At 30.6% G+C, this 11,213-nt stretch overlaps 1 protein-coding gene across 1 annotated transcript; it reads right to left on the bottom strand.

The window, feature by feature from the left end:
• Positions 1 to 1,638: 1,638 nt before the first annotated feature.
• On the bottom strand, positions 1,639 to 11,090 carry LOC111033185 (probable helicase with zinc finger domain). Its single transcript, XM_022313827.1, has 16 exons — positions 10,229 to 11,090; positions 10,040 to 10,156; positions 8,109 to 8,313; positions 7,859 to 8,050; positions 7,049 to 7,778; positions 6,778 to 6,985; positions 6,344 to 6,715; positions 6,060 to 6,286; positions 5,216 to 5,339; positions 5,034 to 5,152; positions 4,823 to 4,969; positions 4,432 to 4,762; positions 2,583 to 3,601; positions 2,387 to 2,496; positions 2,106 to 2,325; positions 1,639 to 2,043 (listed from the first exon to the last, which is right to left on the bottom strand). Exons 1-16 carry the CDS (start codon positions 10,893 to 10,895, stop codon positions 1,717 to 1,719), a joined length of 5,115 nt encoding a protein of 1,704 aa, XP_022169519.1. The 5' UTR covers positions 10,896 to 11,090; the 3' UTR covers positions 1,639 to 1,716.
• Between the last annotated feature and the right edge of the window lie 123 nt (positions 11,091 to 11,213).

The raw sequence follows: 11,213 nt of genomic DNA, 5'->3' as shown, positions 1-11,213 counted from the left end.
GGAATGCTGCCGAAGGACTCTAGGGTGCTTGTCAAAAGAACCGGTTAAAAATGAGCACACACGACAAATGACCGACGGAAATCAGTTCCGAATTATAATTATTACCTCTCTCGTTAGTCGTTGTTGTTTGTTTTTTTATTTTTCAAGTTTAAACGAGTCGTATGCTACAGCACTAACAACTCATTTTGCTCAGAATCTAACTTATTATGATCTGATGTGAAACACGACTATAATAAATAATTGGGTACAAATGTGATGATATTAGAAGGTCTGAAGGTATTATATGATCATTCACCATCTCGTCAAGTTCAATATTATAAACACAATTACATTTACCTAAACGGAATAATAGACAACAATAATTCTGTAGAGGGGTCTGAGTCTCCTCTTCTATATACAGCTATGATGATAGTCAATAAGCATTTGAGAACTACTCATCTACAGGACCTTAAGGAATGTTATGTATTAGGGAGGTATGTATTTATGTATAACATTTATAGTTCATCTACATTCGTCTTAAATTCCATAAATTTAAAATAAAAGTAAAAGTGTAAAACTGTTACTAAATTGACATCAAATGTTTTCTATAATTGTATTTTTTTTTTTTTTTGAAAAAAGTAAAGCCTCTCCCCCATTTCAGATTTTTAGATTCGCTGCTGCATAACTATGATAGGCAAGTCACAAGGTCTAATCAATACGTAATCGGTACTGTTCAAAAAAAAAAAAATGTTTATTTAAATAAATCTCTTGCAAAAACTCAAAGTAAGTTCATTCTGAGTCCATTCACCATGTGAGTGTCTAGCGTCCTTCGGAAGTGCCTCTGAAAGTAATTTTTGGAAATTTTCGAGCTTGCTTTAACTGCATTGTCACATAGTGTTTTATTTCATCAATATCTTGAAAACGTCGACCTTTCGTGTGCCGGGCATGGGTTGTACGCCTGTACTTATCCAGTTACAATACTGTAGACAATTTTATTTGTTATTTTACACTTAAAGCACGAAGCATTTTATTTAGGTATGGAAATTAAAGGTAGTATGGTAAAAATAAATTACATAGTAAATTCGATATTGCTAGTGAATATTTTATGTTTATTTTTAGATATATAATAATTTTACACAAATACAAAAACCGTAATTTGACATGCTATTCTATATATATTTAGGTACATAGTTTTATGGTAAAGGTTTATAATATTTATATAATATAATAATAATAATGTTATACATTTATACTTCATTATACAGAAAAAAATCAATAAAATACAATTTATTTACAAGATAGCCAATATTCGATCATATACAACACCTAAATAGTTACACGGAAAAATATTACAATTGCTATTTATTATTGCATGCATTTTTCAGAAGAAATTTTGTAATTAAATGTATTTTCATAGGTGATCATAAACCTATATTAAACATGAAATTGTTCATCCGCAAAATATCATATTAATAATTGTTAAAATTAAGTGTAGTTTTATATGAATAAGTTTATATATATAATATTATAATAAATATTCATATAATATTTGAAAATACAATCACTACAAACTATTCAAAATAGGATAATATAAATATAATACAAATATCTTTTTTTTGTTTTTTTTTTTAAAAAATTTTTTTGTTTTTTAATTACTGATATTTATATAATATAAATTATTTTAGGTCAAAAATTCAAGAAAAAAATTACAGAGACAAAAATTTATTACAAATGCATTCAGTTGAAAAAATTATAGAATGCATTATTGCACTGTGGATCATTGCCAAACTGGTTATCTACAGGATTTTTCCGTTCTTCAACCATTGGTGATTGTCTACATGCATCTGCATATGTCGACATACCCTGATATTGAGGGGATAATGCCTGACGATCACCATTCATTGGTAACATTATATTGCCGTTAGGTTGTGCTTGTGCCTGTCGTTTATATAGCGGTGTGCGATCAATTTGTTCAATATTTGAATGTTGTTGATTGAGTGTAAACTGATTACTCAGTGGTTTATACATATCGTCTGTTCCACTACCATCTAAATGTGGAACTCCCTGTAAAATATTTTTTAAATTTAATATAAATGCATATTTTTATGTAATAAATTTAAATTTACCTGCGATGGGTTCCCAAAACCATTATGATTAATTTGCTGTTTTTGATTTTGCTGTTGTTGAATCAAGATATTTAATAAGTCATCAGGAACTCTATTTCCTATTTCTGGAGGAGGTACATTCATTTGCAATGGAATATTTGGGGGTGGTTGTTGAATAGGCGGTGGCTGTTGGACAGCTGACTTTTTGTACTGTGTTTGAGACCGTAATAGTTCGATAAATCTACAACATACAATAAATTAATACTTAAGTAATTTTTTATAGAACTAGATTTTACACATACTTTTGTCCCATTAAAGCACCACCATTATCTGTTAAAAATTTCAGCCACTCCACTTGTTTTGTCTGAGAAGTCATCATTTCTTCTATACTAATGTTATGAGGTAACATACCCTAGAATGAAATAAATTAAATAATGAAGAGTATTTTTTCATTTGGATTAAGTTAAGATAGAATTGCTTCCATATGTAAAAATATACCTCAAGCATTGATCGATCATTGTTACGTTGAGTCTGCTGCGCTGTAATTGTTTCAGCATGTTTATTGTTTACATCAACCATTGACCTAATATTGAATGGCTGCACCAGTGAAGGATGTTGCATTGCAAATGGTTGTATTGATGACATATTCATTTTGTTGAATTGATCTTGAAGTCCCATCAAATTGGCATTTGGTACAATCATATTTGGAGAAGGCAAGTTTACAGGAGTCACTCCTGCAGTATTCTGAACAAATTGAAGGTCAGCATGCCCATTTTGAACCAAGTGAACTAAGCCTTGGTTACGAGGAGGCACCAAACCCGGAGGTGGCCGGATTTCTTCATCATTTGGTTTTTGTATTGGTGGCTGGAGTATAGGCCTTGGAAAAATATTTGGAGCAGTTGTTGTCAGTGGACCAAGTGGCCACATTTGAGAAGGATTTATGATTGGTTGTCGTAGAGAAATAAAAGCTGGTGGAGGTGGTTGAGTGATGGAAGGTATATACAATGGGAATGGAAATATGGGCGAAGAAAATAAAGGTGGTGGTTGAGAAAACCTTATGGGTGGTGGTGGTATAGCCGCATTAAAAGTTGCCAAAGATTGAGGAATCTTTATGTAAGATTCTTGCTGGTAACGCCTAGGTACAAATTCTGGGGCCAAAGGGTTCAAAATGTATGATTTCTTTAATTCAAGGTTATCTAACAAATTTCGTAAATGAATCCATGTGATACCATTAAGACTTTGGTTTTCATCACATATTTGAATGAACCGTTCCCAGACTTTTCTGCATCGTCCAATTGAACAAAGTGCTACAGGATCTCCAACCACTGCAACAAGACTCTGTGCACGGGTAATGGCAGTGTTTAGCAACTTTGAGTTGGATAAAAAACCATAATCCATATCATCCATGCCAAGTTTGTTTATACCACTGTTAGATTTCTCACCACCACCTACATTATTGGCCAAACAAGTCCGTCTGGTACGTACAGTACTCAGAAATATTGCTCTGAATTGTTTGCCTAAACATAAAAAAAGCATTAAGTTGTATTCTAACTAGTCAATAATGTATAAAGATGTATTCAATGGGAAGAGTCACTTTAAAAAACTATATATAATACAAACAGGGTGATGTTTTAAGCATGCTTACACTATTTTAATGCTCAATTATGCATATATTCAAATTCTGATTTTTGAAATATTTTCATGCGATTTTCAAATAAGAACCCCCATTTTAGTTTTTAAGCAGATATTTTTTTTGTAAAACTTATATGTATCTAAATCAAAATTTAGGCAAGTAGTTTTTGAGCTATACAATTAAAGAAGACATGGTGGCTTAGACAATTTGAAATGTTAATTATTACTAATCGCTATTGATTTATCAAGATAAATAATTTGTGAAAAAGATTCAAGTACAATAAATATTATATCTCATATTACATATTATAGTTATTATTTTAGAATTTTGATTTAGATACATCAACATTTTCAAGAAAATCATCCACTCAATAATTTACAGCGATAAAAAAGTGGTTCTTATTTGAAAAATAGAAGTTAGTATCCCCACAGGATACTCCTTAAATAGCACAAAAAGTGACAGAAATTTGAATAGTTTACTAAAAAATTCTAAAAATTAAAATCTGAATAAACATACTATTAAAGTGAAAAATGGGAGTGAGCATTAAAAATCACCTTGTAAATCAAGATAATTTTAAGATTGTATTAATTTTTATACATCTAAACTCTAAAATATAGTAAAAAATAAATACCAAGAGGGAGAAGAGGGTTAAACAGTAATCCACTTTAACTAGTAACTTACGAATTTGTTAGAGGTTATGCAATTATTATTTACCTTGTACGTTGAGAACTCTTTCAACAGATATGCCACCCATACGTCGTTTGCGTAGTTCTGATCTAATTCTGAACACTTGATCTGAATAAGGAGTCATGATACCAATAGAATGTTCATCAAACGCTCCCCATGCAACTGGCCAATTTTTCCGTAACTCAGATACCCGTTCAACAACTTCATAAACTTCAGCATTGTTGTAAAATGCCGTTGAATTACTATCTTGTATGTCTTCACCACGAGTTGTAAAAAATGTCAAAGGGTACAAGCTATCATGCTGTGGTTGGTTGCCTTTGCTAACAAGTTTTTGTTCATAAAACAATTCAGAGGTAAACTAATAAACAAATAAAAGTTAATCAACATTCTTTCAATCAAGATTATTATAGAAACATACATGTATTATGGCTTCATGTGCTCTGTAATTTTCACACAATAGTATTTTAGAAGCAAATTGTCCAGGATAGTGATCATAAAGTCGTTCTAGTAGTGATACATGTAAATTCCTTTCTTTAGCAAATTTTGAAAATATTTCTGGACTCAACTAAAATTTTTAAGAATTGGTAAATGTTATTTTTATTTTTTACTAAATTTTCATTCTTAATTACCTGCATGTGATCTCCAGCTAAAACAATCCGTGTGTCAGTATTAGCAAGTGCTAATGGCATAATAGCTTCACACTCCATAGCTTGTGCGGCTTCATCCAAGAGAATATGTGTAAAATGACCTTTAAAAAATACATTTTTTTAGTAAATATTTATCAGTGTAATAAAATGGAAAAGAAATATACCTTTTTTTAATCCTACAGATGACAAAAACATAGAAATACTTAACGTTACTACTATCACTCGATAATTTAGGATTTCTTCTAGTGTTGGTAGTCTAAATGAACCATTTTGATCCAAAATACAGTACTGTAAAAATAAAAATTCAGAACATATTTTAGAATATTTATACCACATGCTATAATTTCAGTCATATAATCCAGTTATCGCTATAATAATTAATAGTATACAATATTACTATGTTCGAAAATAAATTATAGATATTACTACAATGTCGAAAGTATAATAATATTTAAAAACAATGATGAATTGGCTCTTGAAATAAAATATTTAATTAATATTTAGTTATTTTATTAGTTGTAGTAGTTCAAGACTTTTATACAAGTATTGAGGTATCATACTAACAGTCTGATCAGAATCGTTGTAGAGAAAGAGGGAAAATAGAGGACAAATTATATTTAAAAATATTTGAATGAATTTATTGCTTAATCATTGGCTTAAAAAACATTGTATCTTACATATCACACTTGAAGCTGAGAACCCCAGGTTATATAAAACAAATTTGAATCAATACTTTGGACAATAAAGAATGATTGAAATAAGTATAAAAGTGTGTAGGTTAAAACTTTAGTTTATATTAGGATTCAAAGTGTAGCCAATATGAGGGAAAATTGAGATATCCAAGAATTTTATTTTATTTTTTTATCAAAATATTATATTTTCATCATACATTTAACTGACAACAAGCTATATTGATTCTTGAAAAAAAACCTAAGTTATAAATAAAAGTCTTTGGAAAATATTATCATCCATTTTTAATAAATATTTATAGATGTTTGTGTCTATCACCTTTTGAACGGTACTGTGAACAGTGGACACCCAACGCTTGTGATAATATATCCTCAATGGCTTTGCTTCTGTATGCCCATCCTCAACATATGGATGTAAATAGTCTTTTATATATAAATCTGCAGCACTATTTGAATGAGTACAAACTAAGATTCTCGTATTATCTTGTAATAATGTTTGTTTAATGGCCTGTGCTAAAGTATAAGTCTTGCCCGTACCAAATGGACCTAAAAAACAGATATTTTAAACTTAAAAAAAAATTTTTCAATATTTTATGAACATACCAATAATTAGTATTGGAGGTAAGCTAATGTTTGTAGGAGTTGTGATAGCAATAACAGCTTCTCTTTGTTTTACATTTAGTTTTTTGTCAATTATTTCTACCCATTGTCGTTTTGGACTCCATGGTATAATTGGTTCCAAAAAAGTGTCAGGAAAGATAATTTTGAAGTCAGCTATATGATCAATAGCATAATGCCATTCACAGTATGGTATTCGATTTAGTTGAAACTGAACATCAAATTTAACACTTGTATCCGCTTTAAGACCAAGACCGGTAACTGTATTGGCAGATAATTTAAGGTAGATAACATTTTTCCCTTTATCTTCAATTAGTGCTTCATGAACAGTTCGCTTTTCATCAGATGACTTTTTGTCTGAAATAGTTTTACATATTAAAAATAATAATTTAAATATCATACAAAAAAAAAGTTTTTACCTTTAGACGGGGAAAGATATACAGTGGTACAATTATTTAAAATTAATCTTCCGGCTGAAGTATCTTCAGATACATCTGTTCCGAGTTGTAATAATGCAAACAACTCATTATTATGAGAATATTTTGCTGTACTAGCTGCAACGCCACTAGGAGAGAGTAGATAGCAGCTAGCCAATTGCAATTTTGCAGTCAAATTGTATTTGGCCACCTAAAATTAAACAATACATATAACATTATATAAATAAGCATAAATCAAAAAAAAAAACAATACTTGTTCATAACGTGCAAGTTCTTCAACATATAATAACTCATGAATTCTTGCTCTATAATTGTTCCTTGTAAGTTTTTTTTCTGAAATGGTGGTATGAGTTAAAGAAAAAGTGGAAGGACAAGGCGCAGAATAACTCAATAGCAAATTTTGCTCTCTTTCTCTATCATCCTGTACTTGAGTAGGTCCAATTGATGATTGAAACTCCACAATATTTGAATTATTTGGGTTCCATCGTTCCATAGAGGATAATATTAATTCTTTGTGAATTTCTTTGACTTTACCACAATCTGTCACAGGTATTACGTCTACACAAAGATGTTTAACCAGAACAGGACCAAGACCAAAATCAAACACTACTGCTTGTCTAAAGGTTCCATAAATATTTGTTGTAAAATAAACTTTAATTTGATGTCTTAATTTGGAAGACAAAGACTGAGAAACAGGATGTTGAGCTTGAGATACCCACTCTTGATCATTTGGTGGCTCCATATCAAAAGCAACTTGTTGCAAACCATTATCAACCAAAATATGTGTTAGAGAAAAATGATTACGATAAGTATCTTGAAGTAAAGCCACAGCTTGAAGAGATGAAGTTGTTTCTAGGACAAAGGTCCATTCACGGTTACTAGTTTTAGATTCAACAGTAGTTACTAAATCACAATCGTGAGATTCGACAACACTGTCCAAACTCTCACGCATAATTTTCTCTGGATTTGTCGACTGTACCCACCTGCAAGAGTGGTAATAACAATGTTAGTATTGATGAAATCTATTTTAAAATATATTATCTTCAAATTATTATTGTTTTACCTTTCTAATAACTGCTCTGTATAAGATTTCCCATAAAGTTTATTTTCACTAGCACGTTGTAATTTCATTCGCCTGTACTCAAATCTTTCTTTCCATTCAGTTAATTCTTCCATGCCATGTGCTTCAACACACTGAGCTCCATATTTGCATGAGTTTTCTGTTCCTTCTTCATCCGAAAAAGCTTCACATAAGCTAAAATTTTAAATCATTAATATAGTGACTAATTAACAACTTAACTAGATAATCATACGTATAGCATTCAGAAGAGAATCCTCGTGGTGGTGGACGCCATTTCCAATCACGTCCTTCATCAGACATAATTACTGTTTGATGGTTTTCAGTAGCACAATGTGCACGGAGTTGATTTTCTAAATGGAATGATATACCACAATATGTACAAGAATATCTCATCTCATTTTTTTTTGGAAATTTTAACTCCGTTTGGTTTTCTTTTCCTAAAAATTGTATTATTATTATTAAAAATAGGGATAGAACAGCTATTAAAATTATAAATTAAGATAAATATATAGTTTATGCATTGCATTAGCAATACAGAATAATTTTAGTTTTGATTTAAGAACAAACTTAAATTGTTAAATGCTTATAAAATAGTTTTGTATTAATAATTTCTATACGTATGCTCGACAATAAATTAACTAGGCAGGCAGGTGAGATATTGTATAAATATAATATTATTAATTTTTGTAGATATTTTTTTTTTAGTATTCTTGCTATCAGAATAAAAATTTTTATTGAATAATAAAAAAAGGTGTATTTTGTAAAATATCTCTTTCTAGCCAATTTTTTTTTAGCTTTTAAGCAAATTATATTAGATTTATACTGATTAAGTGTAAGGAAAAAAATTGAATATTTCAACAATATATATATATATACATACTTATAAATCAATTTAACTTTTAAGTATATATTTCTTTAAATCAATGTGTTCAACTGTTGAAGTGTATGTGTAAGTGGATAATACACACATTAGCTCTTTAAGAAAAACATACAGCAGAATACATAGGTTTCTAGGTGGTTAGTATGGGACAGAATAGTATCAGCTCAATAAATTATTAGGCTAAATGGATATTTAAATTTGATATTTTAATGTAACAAAATACTACCAAAGCAGGGTACAAAAGTAAACAATTTCAAATGAAAAAATGAGATTTATAATTATTTTAATTAATAATATAAATCTAACACATACAAAATCAATTTGATTTTTATATGTGCAATAAGAATTTAAAATATAGTATCTATTATTTGGTAAATAAACATATTTATGTTGGTAAACAATCATTACATTTTAAATTAATTAATAGTGAGCTAATGGTCCCTTAAACATTAGTTAATTACCCACGATTGTCCAATCAACTTTTTTAATGAGATTTTAACAAGGACATTATAATCGACAATTATTATTATGAACATATCATTGGCAAATAGACATAAATTTTCAAAGCTCATACTAATAGATTTGAAAGCCTGCTTGGAGTATAAAATTAAGCGTATGCATAATTAAACTCACATTATTAGTTAAGAGAGAGTTGACGAGGGAAAAGTTGATACCAAGAGTTGAAAAGAAAAACCTTAACTGAGTTCTTTGCAGATAGAGAATTCAGGAGCAGATATTGGAAGTCACAGTAATCCTCACCAATAGGTAGAGGGCAATACAGACCACAGTTGAGTCCCATCTTAGATTGGTGGCCAATGCATATTCAGGTGTATTTGATTATGGTGGCACAATTAACCTAAAGGGATTGAAACCATGGTTGATAGGGATGCTTTTAAATAACGATATGTATGTACGTGCAATGTAAGGTGACTAAATTGGTACAGGGACACCACTGAGGACCTAAGTAAGACTGGTTGGCGATAGAGCCAGCTAATGAGTTGGCGTGGCTCATTTTCATTGTCAATTCAACTTTAGCAAACCATTAAATTTTATTTGTGTGCAACTTCTTATCAATGTAATGGTACCTACATATTAATTGATAATAATAAAATGATCATTATTATAAATATGGACTTTATAAGTTTTATTTTAAACACTTAATAATCTTTTCTTAGTAAATAAATACAAAAATTAGCAATTGTAAAGTGATAGAATTAATAACTTAATTACTTATTATTACATATTTTGTTTATTAATCTTATAATTGTCAAAAAATTACTCACTAGTTGGTTCTTGGAAAACTTCAGTGACTTTTGACTGATAATTTGTTCTTAAATCATATGATTCACCGTTACCGTTATGCTTTGCTATATTAGAGTAAGTCATACCATTTTCTTGTCCTAAGGAGTAAACAATTTATGAATCAGTTGTATAACAGAAACCATATGTTATAATGGTAAATTATTACTTACCAGCTCCATTAAACCGTTCAAAGAATTGGCTGTTTCTCTCAAAATGCTGTATGCCATTATTTTCGTTACTGGATGACTCAAATAGTTGGCTAACCATTTTTTCATCATCAACTAGTTCAACGGGATGCTTTCTATTCCTTCGACTTTGTTCCCTCACACCAGTAGCAATCCATGAATCTAGTCTATCTCCAAACAGCAGATCTTCATTGATCTGGTTCAACTGATCTTCTAATGTCTGGACTGGTGCAGGGATGTCTTCTTTTGACATACTCCACACCAAGCGTACAGTGTCCAACATTTTTTTAGCCTCACTGCTATTGTCTGACCTCACCACCCATTCCAAGGCAGCTTGTTCCGCTTCGCCATATCTTTTCAACGCAAACAACGCGTTGACTAGATTACGTCGCACACGTGAGCTATAGGCATTTTCATCATCAGTTAGCATAGATATGATGTGTCGGCAATCGTGAATGACATCTTCATATTTTTTTAATTCCAGACTGCACTGAGACCGGCCCAATAAATAGCCGACAAACCGTTCTGACGGCAAGCTTTTGGCCACAGCATTTTCCAACAACTGGTCGAAACAGAAAAACGCGTTGCTCCATTGTTTGTGGTTCAGGTACTCGATGGCTCTGTGCTCAACCTCGGCAAAATTGGTCTCCATGTATGAGCAAGAGTGTAAGAATTTGCTTGTCTACTGTCCTGCGACCTATGTGATCATAGTTAATATAAGTTTGTTCAATTGTAATGCAATTGATCATTTACTGTTTAGTTCTGAACATAACACACATTTAGGCGTAGGAAAAACATAAACAATGGATAAACTTCCCTATTCCGCTTATCAATTAAATTTTTATTCTTATCAAGATAATTTTCTTTCCAATTTTAATATTATTGATGTTTCAGAAACCCAAGGAAATTGTATTACCAATACATCTTGTCAGTGTCGTCGTTTCCGTTCCTAACATCCAATCAAGTTTTT

The sequence above is a fragment of the Myzus persicae genome, unplaced genomic scaffold (genome assembly GCF_001856785.1).
Source record: "Myzus persicae strain clone G006 unplaced genomic scaffold, MPER_G0061.0, whole genome shotgun sequence".
Lineage (NCBI taxonomy): Eukaryota > Metazoa > Arthropoda > Insecta > Hemiptera > Aphididae > Myzus > Myzus persicae.
This window is presented reverse-complemented; position numbering and strand designations above follow the sequence as displayed.

Excerpts from the sequence above, each read along its gene's own strand:
- LOC111033185 (XM_022313827.1), bottom strand. The coding sequence starts at position 10,895 with ATGGAGACCAATTTTGCCGAGGTTGAGCACAGAGCCATCGAGTACCTG. Across the intron at positions 4,763-4,822 it reads CACATGAAGCCATAATACAT|TTTACCTCTGAATTGTTTTA; the intron begins GTATGTTTCTAT and ends TTTGTTTATTAG. Across the intron at positions 2,044-2,105 it reads GTTTTGGGAACCCATCGCAG|GGAGTTCCACATTTAGATGG; the intron begins GTAAATTTAAAT and ends AATATTTTACAG.